General features: G+C 43.7%; 1 protein-coding gene across 4 annotated transcripts in view; it reads right to left on the bottom strand.

The window, feature by feature from the left end:
• The window catches only part of rgmb (repulsive guidance molecule BMP co-receptor b), a 34,168-nt gene that overhangs the window by 7,896 nt on the left and 6,765 nt on the right, over window positions 1-19,507 (bottom strand). For all 4 annotated transcript variants that reach the window (XR_014570341.1, XR_014570342.1, XR_014570343.1 and 1 more), the window contains exons 2-4: window positions 14,213-14,451; window positions 13,309-13,559; window positions 10,237-10,357 (exon numbers count right to left, since the gene is read on the bottom strand). Coding sequence is in view for 1 of the 4 variants with exons in the window: in XM_083783737.1 (XP_083639863.1) it covers window positions 10,237-10,357; window positions 13,309-13,559; window positions 14,213-14,451 (611 nt within the window). In the remaining 3 variants the exon portion in view is untranslated. The remainder of the gene's footprint in view (window positions 1-10,236; window positions 10,358-13,308; window positions 13,560-14,212; window positions 14,452-19,507) is intronic.

Here is a 19,507-nt window from a genome sequence, read left to right as displayed (position 1 = left end):
CACACACACACACACACACACACACACACACACACACACACACACACACACACACACACACACACACACACACACACACACACACACACACACACACACACACACACACACACACACACACACACACACACACACACACACACACACACACACACACACGTCAGGTTAGCGTCCTATCAGGTTAGCGTCTTATCAGGTTACCCTCTATATCAAACGCACAAGCCTAACAGTTGTGCAAACAAACACTGCTTGCTTCTGTGTATAATATAATATAATAACCTTCACTTCCAGTACAGGAGCAGAGCACACGGTCTGGGGGTGTGGACAGTACTGGTAAATTAACATAATATCGTCATAATCAGGCACATGCACACATAGACATCAATGGGGGCTTCAGCGACTGCCCTTTTACCCGTCTGTAAAACGACTGCCCTTTCCCAGACCATGAATGTAGAATTTACTGTGGTGGATAAATGAAAATGGCCATATAGGCCTACCCGTGAATTGATTTAATTCTGAACTCTCCTGATCTTGAACGCAGCATTTTGCGTTGAAAGAAGTTGTTTAGAAATCCATGTCATCGCCGCAAAATAGCAGATCTACAAGCTCTCAACGTGTAGTGGCTGCGATGTGTTGAGAGCTTGTAGATCGGCTATTTTCTTCCAAAAGTGCCCTCTTAGGGAATTTCAGCCCCTGCCTCTGTAACAGTGTTGTTTTTTTGGTTGATTTTAGTTTTAGTCATAGTCTCTTGAATAGTTTATTTAGTTTTAGTCACATTTTAGTCACCTGGAAATGGAATGCCTTAGTTTTAGTCAACTAAATCTACAGTTGATTTAGTCAAACAAAATGTATTTTGGTGGGCCTTGATGCCGTCGTTTTTTTCACGACGCTTAGGTCGTCTTTAAATAAATTAATTTTGAAATGTCTATGGGGAAAATGCATGGGGAATTATTTCCTGGGCCTGGGCATCGTCATGAAAGGGGGCGGGACTGCGCAGCCCCGCCCCCTTTAATTTCATTCTTGAGAGACCCGGAAAAGAAATCCCTGTTCATTTTCCTCATAGACTTTTCAGAAAGTATTTATTTAAAGACGTTTACGCCGCGGACAAAGCCAACTCTTGTCGTGACAAATCATGACAATAAACACAATGTTTTGGGCCAAACAAAGAAAATAAAACGGCAGGTTACAACACTTCTTTTGTTGTTTTTCTTCTTTGTAATTATTTGTTTGGTCCAAAATATTGTGTTTGTTGTCATGATTTGTCACGACTCGAGTTGGCTTCGTACGACGCTTAAAAGGTCTTTAAATAAATACTTTTTGAAATATCTATGGGAAAAATGCATTGGGATTAATTTCCTGGTCCTGGTGTCGTCGTGAAAGGGGGCGGAACTGCCATGATCTATTGAACAGACTGTATACGTCTGTGTTGTTGGTTATTTTAATTTTTTTAATAAATAAATAAATCACACCTGTGTAAAGTGAGGGGCGCCCCGCCCTTTATCATCATACATCATCACATTCCGGCCAATCACAATTTGCGTCTGTCCTCACCATTTCCCCTCTCACCTTCTTTACTTTACTACCAGACTTTACTGTGATTGGTTAAAAAGCAGGTCAAATATTCTATTCTGGTTTATTAATAAGGAACTTTTTTTTTTTTTTTTTCAATCAAAACGGGTGCCGTTTGAATAAACATCACAGACAAACACATACGCACGCACGCGCGCACACACACAGGAACTTCAGGAAGTGTGACCTTGTGTGTCAGAGGTGGGGCAGGTTATTAGTCATGATTATTAGGAACACACACACACACACACACACACACACACACACACACACACGCAGCACATTAGTGACTAGGCTGGCTGTCATGTGAACAAAGCAGCCATTGACCGGAACAATGATGCTAACACGCTAACGCTAATGCCACACCCACCCCTGCTGACACTAACACGCACCGTGACCAGCGTCACGGTGTGTGTGTGTGTGTGCGCATGTGTGTGTGTGTGTCACAGTGTTTGCATAGCTGTGCCAAATTACAACTTGTTAAAAAGTAATTTGTTTTTAACTGTTGTCCGGGGAGAGCCAGTACCCATGTGTAATGTGTTTGTGCTGGTGTGTGTGTGCGTGCGTGCGTGCGTGCGTGATTGCATGCGTGCGTGCGTGTCGTAGACCTACACACACTTCTTATACTAAATTCCATTGAAATGAGGGCTCATGCCGTTTGGTCTGGTACTTTCTCGTCGTCATTTCAGTCGGCAGGATTAACACACAAGCCTCGTCATGTGGGATTAAAGATGGAGTGGCGGGATTCTTTTCACCGTAAAACATGATCATCAGGTACTGTTATTATATAAGGAGGAAGAACCTTTTTTTAAAGTGTACAGTATTTGTTAAAACGTCGTTTTTATGTGGACACGCCCTTAACCAGTTCATTAAGTATGTGGACACACCCACCAGTTCATTAAAGGTATATTCAGTGATTTCACTTAATTCAAATATTATTATTTTTTAATAATCCTCCCTACTATAGAATGTGCTGACCATATAAGGAGTTCCTCCCTGTCCCCAGTGAGCCCCTGGGGTCAAAAAACCATAGGTTTCATTTTTGGCTAGGTGGCCAAGTCTTCATCCAATCAGGATGAGAGGGGCCTTCCGCCAATCATGATCGAGCCAGCCGATGTAGTATGAATCCACCCATCGAATGCACAGGAATTACTATAAATGTCTCCCATCGTATGGGCCCAGACTGCGTAATTCGCGCAGTCTGGGAGCTCAGAATTACCCGAATTACTGACAAAAGCCCATGGAATGGGAACGGTTCTACTATTGGCTGTTCGCCTGGCCACCCCGCCCATCTTTTTCAGACGGGGAGTGAGGGTTGTTATGACAACCTGGTGGATGGTCACGTGACTCAGTATTTGTGTGAATTAAATACATTTTGATAACATTTAAAGCGATGTTTATAGTTTATTTAATTTTATCTTCCTCCAGTGAATGTATATGACAACCTACCTCCTCCCTCACCCTAACCCTAACCTCCCCCGGGGCAGACACCTAAACCTAACCGCAACCCTCTCCCGACCCGCAGCGCACCCCCGGGGCAGACACCTAAACCTAACCGCAACCCTCTCCCGAACCGCAGCGCACCTCGGGGCAGAGGGAACATAGGGCTGAGGGAACATAGGTATGACCCCAATAGTAGAACTGTTCCCATTCCATGGGCTTTTGTCAGTAATTCGGGTAATTCTGAGCTCCCAGACTGCGCAAATTACGCAGTCTGGGCCCATACGATGGGAGACATTTGCAGCGAGCAGAGGCGGGCCTTGGTGTGCGTGCTGTTGGCCTGTTGCACTTCCTCCCACTGTAGAGCGTGTGCATGTGCACTTCTAGCTACCGGGGCTGTAAAGAAGACTCTGACTAGGACGTTGGGCTATATGACATATGACATGTTTAGTATGACAATCCCTATATTTGGGCCCAAGCCAACCTAGTGCTGATATCAGATAGATGTGGTAGAACTATATATGGATAGATCTAACTGGCTTAATCATCGTGACAAGCCTGGTCGGAGAATATATAAAGGGTCGGCTTCAGGGAGAAGGCAGAAGTCGAAGCATCCTGGTTTAAGTTCTAACAGGACACCACTGCGGTGGGTTCTAACCTAAGTAATCAGCAATAGAGCCTTGAGCTATTATATAGGGGTGCACTGTTTTTTTCCAAATCACCCAAATCACTGAATGCTTCTTTAAGTATGTGGATACGCCCACCAGTTCATTAAGTATGTGGTAAAAAACGGGCCGGGCCCGGGCCGACTTTGTTACTGTCCAACGGGCCGTGGGCAAATTAAAAACAAATTAAATACGGCGGGAGCATTATTACCACACTAAACAAACAAAGTTGGATTTGTACATTGCAGAAACTGCAGATACATAACGTAAGTGTTCTTATTATTGTCCGCCTGGGTTTTATAATGCAGCGTGAGTCCGCGATAGCCGATCTGCAAGATCACAACGCGTTGCGCTGATTGACAGTGCACGTGCAGCAGCTACTATATAAAACTATAATTAAGTAGGCTACTTTAGTGTGATGTCTGTGTGTTATTGACTTCTTGTTCCTTAATGTGGGTTTATCAGAGCGATATAGTGCAGCTGTGAGTAGCTGCTGCTGCTGCGTCCGTGCAACAAATGTGCACCAATAAAGCGGCCGCGGCGCACATGCTATAGAAATAGCGTAATAAAAAAATAAAAAATGTCGGGCTTTTGGGCCGGGCCCGGGCCTATTCTGGACTTGACCAACGGGCTTAGGGCCGGGCGGGGCCTTAACTCCACGGGCCTGGGCCGGGCACGGGCCCATATTTTAGGCCCGTGCAGGGCTCTAGTATGTGGACACGCCCACCAGTTCATTAAATATGTGGACACGCCTACCAGTTCATTAAGTATGTGGACACGCCCACCAGTTCATTAAATATGTGGACACGCCCACCAGTTCATTAAATATGTGGACACGCCCACTAGTTCATTAAGTATGTGGACACGCCCACCAGTTAATTAAATATGTGGACACGCCCACCAGTTCATTAAGTATGTGGACACGCCCACCAGTTCATTAAATAAGTGGACACGCCCACCAGTTCATTAACTCTTTTTTGTCCCCAAGTCCGTATATATATATATACATACCCCAACGTTAAGGCTGCAACAACGAATCGATTAAATCGATAAAAATCGATAATTAAATTCGTTGCCAACGAATTATCTTATCGATTATTATCGCGGGTGTTTTCCAACATTAAAATGTAACGTAAAGCTGCTTTCTTTTTACCGTTCAGTAACGGCACTAGGCTGAACGAACAATATGCAACGGGTCGGTATAAACACAACACAAGATTGTCTTGAACGTGACCAGAGCGCTCCGCATCTAGTCTCTCTCTCCCAACTTCAGTCTCCCACACACACACACACACAGAGAGAAGGAGAGCGTAGGCTCTATGGCTGCGATGCGCCCAAAACAGCTGATCTGCAAACTCATCAACCGGTTTCAAAATGCCCCAAACAGGTCCCAAAACATGGCATTTGTGAGCACGGCCACTGTCCATATTTGTTTGTCTTATGACAAAAAATGCTCCCCAATGTCTGAATCTGTGAGCTTGCATTCTGGCTACGACGAGCACTAGCAGTGTAGCTTGCTAACGATCGCTAGCTCCTCAAATTTGTTCCACCTGTGTGTAATCTCAGCAGCGCATTGAAGTGGGCACAAGGCAAAAGCAGAATCTCTGTGAACGTTTTTGCTTAACAATGATTTATTCAGTGCTGTTTAACTTTGGCAATATGTGATACTAGAGCCTAGACCCTAGAGAACATGCCAATATGGCTGCTAAATAAGAACGGTTTCCCCTATCATGCTACTTGTAACTTGTAACTTGTAACTTGTGTGCATACTGTGTGTGTGTGTGTGTGTGTGTGTGTGTGTGTGTGTGTGTGTGTGTGTGTGTGTGTGTGTGTGTGTGTGTGTGTGTGTGTGTGTGTGTGTGTGTGTGTGTGTGTGTGGCTGTGAGCGTGCGTGTCCACACAGACTGTGTAGGACAGTGGTTCTCATAGTGGGAGTTCCAGCTACATTATAGATAGTTAGGAAGTAAACCAAGTGGACCCTAAAGGGTCTGTAACAGAGAGTGCAAAAATGGAACCAAATGGACTCTCAAAATTGATTTTGCAATAGAAATAAAAAAATAAAAATCCAGAGATAGAAATGGAAAGAAAGACAGTCAGCTATACACGGTCAACATTACAGATTACAGTATCCTTACAAGTAGGAATGGCAATGAAATCAAATTGGATAAAAAAGGGGGTAAAATATTAATTTTTAAGGAGTATTCATTTTTATTGTCTTTGCCTAAAATAACTTGAAGCTAATTTTTTTTAAATAATTGCAAAAAGGTGCCATAATCCGATTAATCGATTCATCGTTTAAATAATCGGCCGATGAATCGATTATGAAATTAATCGTTAGTTGCAGCCCTACCCAACGTATACTCAGTCTATATAATGGTTGAGGCCTACGGAAGCTTTTAGCATTGGTCCGGTTCCTACAGCAACGCCCCACAGTTCCAACTATGGGATTGCAAATATAATGACAGTGCAAACCAGTTGAAACTAAAAGGAGGATTTTCAAACCTCCATAATTCCGACTCCAGGATCGCTGTCCTTGGTGGATTTTCTGCCATCCACATTTCGGATTTAAGTACTGTCCATGATTTTGACCACGGTCGAGATCATGGATTTCACAATGCCACGCCAGACTTTCCGGTCCTTCTTTGCCATCCCCAGTTCTTGTTTACTGATGCATGTTGTCCCTAGCGATGACATCAGGGAAGGACAGTTTTCTACTCATCATAAACACATGGAAAAACTGGAACAAATAGAAAATTCACAGCCCTCCATATTTAACACAGACACAGGAAGCATGGTCATGTGGTTGGAGTGCCAATTATTTCAGACATTGAACAGAATTCAGCCACAGAGCCTTGTTCAGCTCTGGGCTTAATTATTATCCCGTTCTGAACGGGAACCCATTTTGGTGTTTTAAACATTATGTTATACTTTAGCCGTTGAAAAATAGCAGATCTACAAGCTCATAGCGCGGCACCAAGTGCAGCGCTATGAGCTTATAGATCTGCTGTTTTTGATAAATCGTGAAAATGTGATGGAAATCTTTTAATATTATATTCTTTCAGAGCGAATGTTATTAACTCAAGTATTTTCAGATGGGGGTCGGTGGCCGATTACATATAGTTTTGGGGGTCCTTGACATGAAAATGTTTGAGCACCACCACTGACATATAGAAACATAGGGTTTTTCAGAAAAGAAGACATTTGTAGAATCGACCTCAGGTCTAAATGAGTTATTGGGCATTCCTGTTCCAATCTGCAGGCATCTCTCTCTCTCTCACACAACAACCAACCAGTTTATGGACATTACCGATCAGACTTACAAATATAAAACACAAGAAATTGTAAATTTACCGAAGCTGCATAATAGCATCCGTTCCGTTTGTACTTTTACAAGGCGGATCTCAAGCATCTGACTGTCAACACCCCCCTCCCCTCCCCCTCTCGAGTTGATATGTATTTGTCTTGTGTCTTGCTCAAGGACACTTCGGCACTAACTCTGGGGGAGCCCGGGTTCGAACTGGCAACCTTGCGGTTACCATCCAGCCACTCTACCCCTGAACCACCGTCGCCCCTATGCAACCATGTATGCAACACATACAAACATTAGACATAGCACAAAAAGAACAAAACAATATTACATACATAAAGACATGATCATCTTCATCATCATCATCATCATTTTTCGACCGCGGTCGAGATCATGGATTTCACAATGCCACAGCCAGACTTCCCGGTCCCTTCATTGCCATCCCCAGTTCCTGCTTACTGATGCATGTGTCCCTAGCAATGACATCAGGGAACGACAGTTTTCTACCTCTGGTCTGCTTTGAGCCAGGATTCCAGAGAAGAAGGGAAGATATAACCTCATTGTCAGCTCTGTAGCAGTGGCCGGCAAACTGTGTTCTTCTGGATCGGAATAGTGAAGAAACACGGGGAAGGTTGCCGTACATTAGATTAGTCGATGGGTGGCTCTTCCAAGAGATTTTGCGCTCTCATTAGAAGGCGGGTGTAAGTGCCATCCAACCGTTTCTCTAATTTCTTTGAAAGTGTCCATGCCTCGGAGCCATAGGGTAGAATTGGCTTGACGGTCGTCCTAAATATATCTTTTACTTTGAACATTTTACTAAACTAGGATGACCAGATTAAGACAAGAGCAATGTCCATCCACCGCTTAGATTACCCCATGGCTACAACTCCTGATTAAGCCTCAAAGTCGACTGGTGGACAAAGGACCTCTTTAGTCTGACCTTATTGTATGCTGGTACACCATATCTCCTACCTGAAGGCAACCTACTGGATAATCTCCATACAACACATGGCTAGTATTAGAGGTGATATTCCCTATATTCTCTACAACACAAGGCTAGTATTAGAGGTGATATTCCCTATATTCTCTACAACACATCTAGCTAGTATTAGAGGTGATATTCCTTATATTCTCTACAACACAAGGCTAGTATTAGAGGTGATATTCCCTATATTCTCTACAACACAAGGCTAGTATTAGAGGTGATATTCCCTATATTCTCTACAACACATCTAGCTAGTATTAGAGGTGTTATTCCTTATATTCTCTACAACACAAGGCTAGTATTAGAGGTGTTATTCCTTATATGCTCTACAACAGAAGGCTAGTATCAGAGGTGTTATTCCTTATATTCTCTACAACACAAGAATAGTATTAGAGGTGTTATTCCTTATATGCTCTACAACAGAAGGCTAGTATTAGAGGTGTTATTCCTTATATGCTCTACAACAGAAGGCTAGTATTAGAGGTGTTATTCCTTATATGCTCTACAACAGAAGGCTAGTATTAGAGGTGTTATTCCTTATATTCTCTACAACACAAGGCTAGTATTAGAGGTGATATTCCCTATATTCTCTACAACACAAGGCTAGTATTAGAGGTGATATTCCCTAAATTCTCTACAACACATCTAGCTAGTATTAGAGGTGTTATTCCTTATATGCTCTACAACAGAAGGCTAGTATTAGAGGTGTTATTCCTTATATGCTCTACAACAGAAGGCTAGTATTAGAGGTGTTATTCCTTATATTCTCTACAACACAAGGCTAGTATTAGAGGTGTTATTCCTTATATTCTCTACAACACAAGGCTAGTATTAGAGGTGTTATTCCTTATATGCTCTACAACAGAAGGCTAGTATTAGAGGTGTTATTCCTTATATGCTCTACAACAGAAGGCTAGTATTAGAGGTGTTATTCCTTATATGCTCTACAACAGAAGGCTAGTATTAGAGGTGTTATTCCTTATATGCTCTACAACAGAAGGCTAGTATTAGAGGTGTTATTCCTTATATGCTCTACAACAGAAGGCTAGTATTAGAGGTGTTATTCCTTATATGCTCTACAACAGAAGGCTAGTATTAGAGGTGTTATTCCTTATATGCTCTACAACAGAAGGCTAGTATTAGAGGTGTTATTCCTTATATGCTCTACAACAGAAGGCTAGTATTAGAGGTGTTATTCCTTGCTAACATTAGGGCAGATTTGGAGTCAGGGAGAATTCAACCAGTGCTTTAGCACCTCGGTGAGGAATGCCTCTTATAGACTGACCACGACACCCCCTCCCCCCCCCCCCCTCCAGAATGACCACGACACCCCCCCTTCCAGAATGACCACGACCCCCCCTCCTCCCCCCCCTTCCAGACTGACCACGACCCCCCCTCCCCCCCCCTCCCAGACTGACCACGACCCCCCCTCCTCCCCCTCCCCCCTTTCCAGAATGACCATGACCCCATCCCCCCCCCCTTCCAGACTGACCATGACCCCCCCCCCCCTCCAGAATGACCACGAACCCACCCCCCCCCCCCCCCTTCCAGACTGACAACGACCCCCCCCCTTCCAGAATGACTACGACCCCCCTCCCCCCCTCTTCCAGAATGACTACGACCCCCCTCCCCCCAGACTGTGGTCAAATGACAAACGTACACGTAGTGATGGGAGAACTCTGTTTATACTCTGTTAGGTAAAAGGTGGACGAAGGTGTTGGTATAAAAAAATATAAATATACTTAACCAGAGTTCTCCCCCCAGCCAGAACATGATAGTGTGGGGGGGGGGGACATGGGAGGCTTTGACGCGTGTGTAACCGCGCGCACACACACACACATATTCCTGTGTGTACATGCATCTCACATGACTGTGAAAGGAATGTTCTCTCCTGAGGACAATAAAGCTGTGTGTGTGTGTGTGTGTGTGTGTGTGTGTGTGTGTGTGTGTGTGTGTCCAGAGCGACACACTGGCTTCCTTTCACACCATGTCATTCCATGATATTAGAGCTCATTACACTACAGGCTAGATGACTAACACACACACGCTCGCGCGCGCGCACACACACACACACACACACACACACACACACACACACACACACACACACACACACACACACACACACACATTGAATCTAAACGTCTAAACAGAAGAGCAGCAGACCAAACACAACCAGCCCCAGTTGTGTGGGATATGATGTTAACATTACTACGACCATACAGTACACTATACATGATTGGTCAACCTTAAACCCCGCCCCCCCTCACCTTATTGGTTGCCGTGGCGCTGGAGCCGCTCACCACCGGTACGTTGGTGACCTGCACGGACAGGAAGCGGTTGTCGACTAGAGGCCACGCCCCTTCCACCTTACACGTCTGGAAGCTGTCCCTGAAAGGGTTAAAAAATATATATATATATATACCGGTATATATATAACGTTTTTCTATTTCGACGTCAGGTCTAAATGGGTTAAACCAGGGGTTCCCAAAGTTTTTCATGTCAAGGACCCCCAGAATTGACACTAATTAGCCCACGGACCCCCATTTGAAGAGATATGCCAGAGATCCCCATAAGAGAAGATTTTTACATCTCTAGCAGTGATTCTCAACCCGTTTAATTTCAAGGACCCCCAGTTTGACATGCATTAGTCTACGGACCCCCGATTTATATTGTAAAATCAATGTTAATTTAAGTACAAATGGAACCAAATGGACCCATCAGGGTTCATTTGGTTCCAAACAATCATTTAGCTGGGGACCCCCTGGAACTCCCTCAAGGACCCCTGAGGGAACCACTGTATTAATTGGTAAGTGGTGCATGTATATAGTATCCAAGGCGTTTTACGTAGATTGCATTTACACATCAGAACTCGACCAATAGGATACCATTGACCAATAAGATACCATTTACAAATAGGATACCATTGACCAATAGGATTTATCCACTGTCATACTGTTTGTGAGTAATGTTACGCTGGGCGGTGCGTCTGAGAGGACCAGGAACAGCCAATCAGAGAGCTGTGACAGTGAGACACTGTGTGTACTTCTTTGGAGGTGACGAGGATCACATTGATGTGCACATCTTCAACACAGTGTCTTTCACCTGGAGTAAGTTGACCCCAGTGACCCCTGGAAGAGGAGAACGCCACCGTGAGGTTCCCTCCAGGTATATGGACCACACAGCTGTGCTGATTGGAGATACTGTCTACCTCTGGGGAGGGTGGGCTGAGCCAGATTGCTGCAACGTGCTTTATGCCTTTGATGTCGACACCCACACGTGGTTCAAACCACAGGTTTCTGGGACCGTTCCAGAGTGGAGGTACGGCCACTCGGCCTGTGTCTCGGGGGAAGGTCATGTATATTCATGGAGGTTTAACCCGGATTGGATACAACAATGACATCTACAAGTTGGACACCACCACAATGGTCTGGACTTTAATTAACACCGCCGTCCCTCGGCTACCATCATCGGGACAAAGATGTTTGTATTTGGGGGCAGGCGTTGGGGTCAGTACTACAACACCATCAGTGTTTGACACAGAGACCAACCACTGGGTGGTATACACACCTTCTGCACAGCTTCTTCCAGAAGGACGCTGCCATTATTCAGCCTTTACCTACAATGGAGATCTGTACATATTTGGTGGTTATCACCATAACCAGCATTTAAATTATATGTGGAAATTCAGTCCAGGAACCTTCTCCTGGAAGAAGGTTGAGCTCAAGGGGGAAGGCCCACATAGGATGAAGAATATGTGCTGTTTCATGGTGGGAGATCGTGTCATTCTCTTTGGAGCAGACAACAGGTCACCTGGTCATACAGGTCACCTGTATATCTTAGACTTCAGTCCTAGCCTCAAGACATTATCCAAGCTAGCAGTTATTCAGTACGGTCTGGATCAGTCTGAACTCCCACACAACATCAGGTGGGAACTGGCAGCCATGACTAGCAACAGCTAGAAGATCATTTCTAGCTGAGCACTCACTGCCTAAACACTCACTGCCTAAACACTCACTGCCTAAATACTCACTGCCTAAACACTCACTGCCTAAACACTCACTGCCTAAATACTCACTGCCTAAACACTCACTGCCTGAATACTCACTGCCTAAACACTCACTGCGTAAACACTCACTGCCTAAACATTCATTGAACATCCCTATAAATTATACATAAATAACAATGAAATGGGACCAATTAAAGACAAAAAGACAGGGTGTGATTTAAAAAAAAGAGAACACCTGTCTATCTCTCTAGGAGTGTTAGACCTATCAGAAGCCTAGAACTGATGTCTCTGTCTCAGACCTCAGGATTCAAAGATCCTACATCGTTATCTTGTCCCTCAATTTACATGAATAAACAAGGGAGAAGATGAGAAGCTAAGATGGCGGAGGTGCCTCAGGGGTAGAGTGGCCGGATGGGAACCGCGAGGTTCCCGGTTCAAACCCTGCGGGCTCCCCCAGAGTTAGTGTCGAAGTGTCTTTGAGCAAGACACTGAACCCCTAATTGCTCCTGATGTGCTGGTTGGTGCCTTGCATGGTTTCCTCCGCCATCGGTGTGTGAAATGGGTGAATGTAATGCACAATCTATGTAAAGGTGTGTGAATGTGTGTGTGAAATGGGTGAATGTAATGCACAATATGTAAAGGTGTGTGAATGTGTGTGTGAATGGGTGAGTGAAATGCACAATCTATGTAAAGGTGTGTGAATGTGTGTGTGTGAAATGGGTGAATGTAATGCACAATCTATGTAAAGGTGTGTGAATGTGTGTGTGAAATGGGTGAATGTAATGCACAATCTATGTAAAGGTGTGTGAATGTGTGTGTGAATGGGTGAGTGAAATGCACAATCTATGTAAAGGTGTGTGAATGTGTGTGTGAAATGGGTGAATGTAATGCACAATCTATGTAAAGGTGTGTGAATGTGTGTGTGAATGGGTGAGTGAAATGCACAATCTATGTAAAGGTGTGTGAATTTGTGTGTGAAATGGGTGAATGTAATGCACAATCTATGTAAAGGTGTGTGAATGTGTGTGTGAATGGGTGAGTGAAATGCACAATCTATGTAAAGGTGTGTGAATTTGTGTGTGAATGGGTGAGTGAAATGCAAAATCTATGTAAAGCGCAGTGGATAAAGGCGCTAAATAAATGCACCATTTACCATGTTTACCATTTACAATGTGATATACGCAACAACTAGGGCTGTGGCGAGAGATGCACGATACAATCCGTAGCGTATCGGAAATCGGCCATTATCGGCCATAGAAAAGGCTAAATCGTTATCAAACCGATCTCAAAGTAACCAACGCTAACTAAATGGACCCTTACGGGTCAGGCCTACCTGAACGTGCGCAGGTGCGGGTCGCCGAACAGTCCGCAGAACAGGTATCCGGGCGGCATGTCGCCGCCGAGCGCCGGTGGCGCCTGGCCACCGTGCGTGTGTGCGTGGCCGCCGTGCGCGTGGTGCGCGTGCATGTGAGCGTGCGTGTGCGCGGCGTGCGCATGCAGCATGCGTCCGTGGTAGTCGCAGGGCTCGGGGAGGAGCTCCTCGGGCTGTGTGGCCGACGTCGGGCCGTCTCTGGAGCAGTTCCTCTGAAAGCACAACAACGTCACGTCACGTTTAGCCCCATTTTAGACCCAAGAACGATTCTACTAAATATCTTCTAAATCCTGACAGTTTTCTGGAAAAACCTCATGCTTCTCAAACCTTTCCATGTCAAGGACCCCCAAAAATATACGTAATTGGCCGCCGACCCCCATCTGAAAATATATTGTTCCAGGGGGACCTCCCAGAAGCAAAGATATGAGTTAAAAACGTTCGCTCTGAAAGAATATGTATTGAAAGATTTGCATCACATTTTCAGTATAACATAATGCTTAAAACACCAAAAGGGGTTCCCGTCCTGAACTGGTTCTAATATTTATATTTATTTACAACTGTAGATTTAGTCGACCAAAATCGTATGATATTTAGTCGACAAAAAACTAGACTAAGACAAAAACATTCCCAGGTGACTAGAATGTGACTAAAACTAAATTAAAACTATCCAGAAGACTATGACCAAAAACTACATTCAAAACCACCTGGCTCATGAGGTCAGATAGATAGACCCACCCACCTGGCTCATGAGGTCAAAGGTCAGATAGACAGACCCACCCACCTGGCTCATGAGGTCAAAGGTCAGATAGATAGACCCACCCACCTGGCTCATGAGGTCAAAGGTCAGATAGACAGACCCACCCACCTGGCTCATGAGGTCAGAGATTCCCAGCACGGCGGAGTGGAACACCAGGTTCCCGCGGCAGGCCTTGGCGGTGCGCGAGGTGCAGGAGGAGTACGCCCGCAGGCCGCTGCAGAAGTCCAGGTCGAAGCCGTCCGCCGCCGGCGTCAGGTGAGAGGTCAGCGTCACGAAGTCCGACGTGCACTTCTGGATGCGACACTGCGGGGGAGGGGAGGCGGCCGGGGACCCCTGCTGGCAGTGGCCTGGAACAACACAACACAACGATAATGATATTGATTGATTGACTTATTGATTGAAGTATTTATTAACAGTTTACAGAATGGGTACATTTCACATGAAATGTACCCGTTCACAACTCGATACAAAGACTGTTAACAGTTTACAGAATGGTTACATTTCACATGAAATGTACCCGTTCACAACTCGATACAAAGACTGTTAACAGTTTACAGAATGGGTACATTTCACATGAAATGTACCCGTTCACAACTCGATACAAAGACTGTTAACAGTTTACAGAATGGGTACATTTCACATGAAATGTACCCGTTCACAACTCGATACAAAGACTGTTAACAGTTTACAGAATGGGTACATTTCACATGAAATGTACCCGTTCACAACTCGATACAAAGACTGTTAACAGTTTACAGAATAGGTACATTTCACATGAAATGTACCCGTTCACAACTCAATACAAAGACTGTTAACAGTTTACAGAATGGGTACATTTCACATGAAATGTACCCGTTCACAACTCAATACAAAGACTGTTAACAGTCTACAGAATGGGTACATTTCACATGAAATGTACCCGTTCACAACTCGATACAGAGACTGTTACTGTGGACGACACACTGATAAAGCATTACACTTTTTTACAACAGGGTGCACCTTTTTCAATTCATCAGAACATTTAGAGACGTAAAAAGGGAAAAGAAACATATACAGTGAGGGGAGAAAGGGGGTGGGGGGGATTTTGAAAAATCGTGGAAATGTGGTGGAAGCGAACGTTTTTAACTCAAATCTTTGCTTCTGGGGGGTACCTGGAACATCATATTTTCAGATGGGGGTCGGCGGCCAAATTATACATATAATATTTGGGGGTCCTTGACATGAAAATGTTTGAGAACGACGGAAATAGAAACATAAGGTTTTTCAGAAAACTGTCATGATTTAGAATACTTTTTTTTTTAATTTCTCAGGTCTAAATGTCTTTAATAGTTCAAGCTCACAAAGTGTAGATCAATTTATTTATTTTTAAATGGAAGTTTAGGGCTATAAGGCTATAAGGCTATAAGGCACCGACGAGCATAATGTAGTCTTTTCACTATGTGCATGATATTAGGTCAGAGTGTGTGTGTGTGTGTGTGTGTGTGTGTGTGTGTGTGTGTGCATGCTTTGATGTTTAACAGCACAGTTTCCTGTTCTAATCAGACAGACAGTAAAGATGATCTGACAAGCTGTCATAACAGTAGGACAAAGTTCACACACACACACACACACACACACACACACACACACACACACACACACACACACACACACACACACACACACACACACACACACACACACACACACACACACACACACACACACACACACACACACACACACAACTCCAGCATTGGTTTTGTCAGCAAACTTTCAATAAAATTCTGTTAAGTTTTAGGCATATTTTAGTAATCTGGAATGTTTTACCATTAAGCTATAGTTTTAGTTAAATAAATATCATATGAGTTTAGTCGACTAAATCTACAGTTGACTTAATTGACTAAAATGTATTTCGGTGGTGCCATTATATACGCAGTCGTAATGGCAGATTTTACACTTGGTTGCGTGCTGAAAATAACAGATCTACAAGTCAAGTCAATTTTATTTAGAATTTTCAGTCTGTCGCGATACGACGCATTGTGAGCTTATAGATCTGCGATATTCAGCTTAACGGATCTCTTCTCCACCAGTCTAATCTCGACCACTCACTCACACTGGCTCACTCCAGCATGGCAGTGTTACGGAGACATTGGTGACCTGCAGAAATATGTGACCATCACATAACTTCACTGTCTGACTATGAACATAAATCACTGTGATTTGTTTATTAGCAGAGTTCAACCTATAGTGATATTTAGGCCACATATTTCTCGTATTTAAAGACCTCTGTGTAAGTTAGTCCACAAGAGTCCACATATTTCAGCAGGTCACTAATTTCACCATAAAGGGCCTTGCAAATGGGGAGCGATAAAACGTGCCTATAGTTCAATTTTTTAAATTTCGACGTCAGGCCTAAATGGGTTAAGTACACAGTAAAGACATACTGTAGCTGCAACATGACATACAGTACATTAGACATACACATACAGTAAGCTTGCTAACTGTAAAACACCAAAAAGGGTGTCCTGAAGTGGCCAACAGAGGAAATTGATCTGAGTGAAAGTGGAAGATTGTTCCAGTCTGCTTTGCAGTGGAATGACCTGCGTCCAGACTCCCACAATATTCTGTTGGGACCCTTCCTTACTTCTTTACTTCCTAGCTCTGTTCCATTCTGGTCAAACAGAGTCAGTGTTAATGATGCTAATGAAGGCTCTTTTCTATTATGGTCAAACAGAGTCAGTGTTAATGATGCTAATGAAGGCTCTGTTCCATTCTGGTCAAACAGAGTCAGTGTTAATGATGCTAATGAAGGCTCTGTTCCATTCTGGTCAAACAGAGTTAGTGTTAATGATGCTAATGAAGGCTCTGTTCCATTCTGGTCAAACAGAGACAGTGTTAATGATGCTAATGAAGGCTCTGTTCCATTCTGGTCAAACAGAGTCAGTGTTAATGATACTAATGAAGGCTCTGTTCCATTCTGGTCAAACAGAGTCAGTGTTAATGCTAATGAAGGCTCTGTTCCATTCTGGTCAAACAGAGCCAGTGTTAATGATGCTAATGAAGGCTCTGTTCTATTCTGGTCAAACAGAGTCAGTGTTAATGATACTAATGAAGGCTCTGTTCCATTCTGGTCAAACAGAGTCAGTGTTAATGATGCTAACGACGGCTCTGTTCCATTCTGGTCAAAGATATATAGATTATGTTACCCCATGTAAAGATATCAAATAGATATGCTTATGTTTCAACAAATCCATATATAGCTATAGAGCAGGGATGGCCAAATGTGGCCAGATATGACAGACAGACAGACAGACAGACAGACAGACAGACAGACAGACAGACAGACAGACAGACAGACACTGTAGATGGAGAAGATAGAGTGGCAGGAAGTTAAAAGGAGAGAGAGAGAGAGAGATCAGGTCTAATGCATTAGTCACAGTGCTTCTCTTAGATTACGTGTACCAATGGAAGCTCTTCAGAGAAGCATGCGCACGCACGCACGCACACACTATTCTGGATAGCAATATTGTGCAAGCTATTTTTTTGTATTTTGGGGCCACAAGACCGGCTCACAAGTCATCATAAATCATAATGGTGATCCTAACCCCAACCCGAGTCTAACTCTAACAGAAATAAAACTAAACATCTTGTGAGGAAAAGAGAAATGGGGTCCTCACAATGTTCTGCTGTACTAGTGGGGACATTAAGACCCTCACACACAGATAATATAGTAACACACACGCACGCATGCACACGCACAGTCGCCACCTCCTCGTCAAACGCAGCTGGCATTCCGGACAGCCTGGGAGAGCTGTGTGTGTGTGTGTGTGTGTGTGTGTGTGTGTGTGTGTGTGTGTGTGTGTGTGTGTGTGTGTGTGTGTGTGTGTGTGTGTGTGTGTGTGTGTGTGTAGCGAGCTTCTGTATGTACCTGTGAAGTCTTCCATCATGACAGACTGCAGTTGATTCAAAAACAGGAAAATGGAGTAGAATCACTCCAGTCCTGTAAGAGTGTAAGTCACTGGTTCCCAGACTTTTTCATGTCAAGGACCCCCAAATTGACACAAATTAGCCCCTGGACCCCCATTTGAATGGATATGCCAGTGACCCCATAAGAGAAGATTCTTACAGCTCTAGCAGTGATTCTCAAACCATTTAATTTCAAGGCATTTCTATCTCTGGGACCCCAATTTATATAGTTAACTGTACAAATGGAAGGATTCCATTTGTACACTCTCAGAGTTACAGACCCATAAGGGTCCATTTGGTTTTCATAGAGATTTACAAATATATTTATATCAATTATTCTAAGGCTAGAATCAATCCATCCGGGATGACCATAAAACCTTTGATTCTGTGAAAAAACATTATTGAATATTTAATTATATGATTTATTGCAATTGTGTAAAAAAGTTCAATGTATTTGAAAACATACCGTGTATCCTGTATTTAACATCTGTCTATTTTTTTCCTGTATATATTTTGAAAACTATATATCTGCGTTCTCTTCTCACAAAGGCAAACATGTGTGAACCCTAGCTGCACGCACGCACACACGCAGCAAAGAGATCAGCAAAGATCTTCTCTCCACCTGAGGGGAAAGGCTTCAAACAGCTGCCTTATTGATCACCTCGTGTGTGTGTGTGTGTGTGTGTGTGTGTGTGTGTGTGTGTGTGTGTGTGTGTGTGTGTGTGTGTGTGTGTGTGTGTGTGTGTGTGTGTGTTTTTCACACTCATGAAGCTCAAACACACACGCAGCGTCTCTGGAGTATGAGCCTTAAACCATCCCAGTGATCCCGTGACCTTTCCTCCAGTGACCCCGTGACCTGTGAGAACCAGCACACTGGTTCTCACACTCAAGGACCCCCAAAATGATGTAATTTCCTTTACAACCATATATGGACCCCAAAATGATGTCATTTCCTTTACCAACCATATATGGACCCAGAAATGATGCCATTTCCTTTACCAACCAAAAATGATGAAATGTGGATAACGAAAAGGTTTGACAGCATATCGAGTTTTTTTGAGTGTTTGTGTAAAGACAAACATTGTCCTATTAAACACAAACATTGTCCTATTAAACACAAACATTGTCCTATTAAACACAAACATTGGATGCCATTGACAATGAATGAAATGGGAAATTAAGCTCAATGTAAGTGGACAGGGGGTTTGTTTGGACTACAATGCCTCATGGAGGCGGATCCTGTAGCGCATTGTAATGCGATAGCGATAGCCCCTCCTGTATACAGGTTTAATGTTTGTTTAGCCGCTAACACAAACATTAAATGCCATTATCAATAAAGAGAGTTTAATGTTTGTTTTGTTCTGTGTTTGTTTTACATCACCATTACATCACCTAATCATAGCAACATAAGTTCGACTTTAATATATTAGCGCCCCTTACTTCACACGGGTGTGA

This window comes from Protomyctophum parallelum, assembly GCF_964188405.1.
Source record: "Protomyctophum parallelum genome assembly, chromosome: 15".
Lineage (NCBI taxonomy): Eukaryota > Metazoa > Chordata > Actinopteri > Myctophiformes > Myctophidae > Protomyctophum > Protomyctophum parallelum.
The sequence above is the reverse complement of the archived record's forward strand: the minus strand, read 5'-3'. Positions and strand labels throughout refer to the sequence as shown.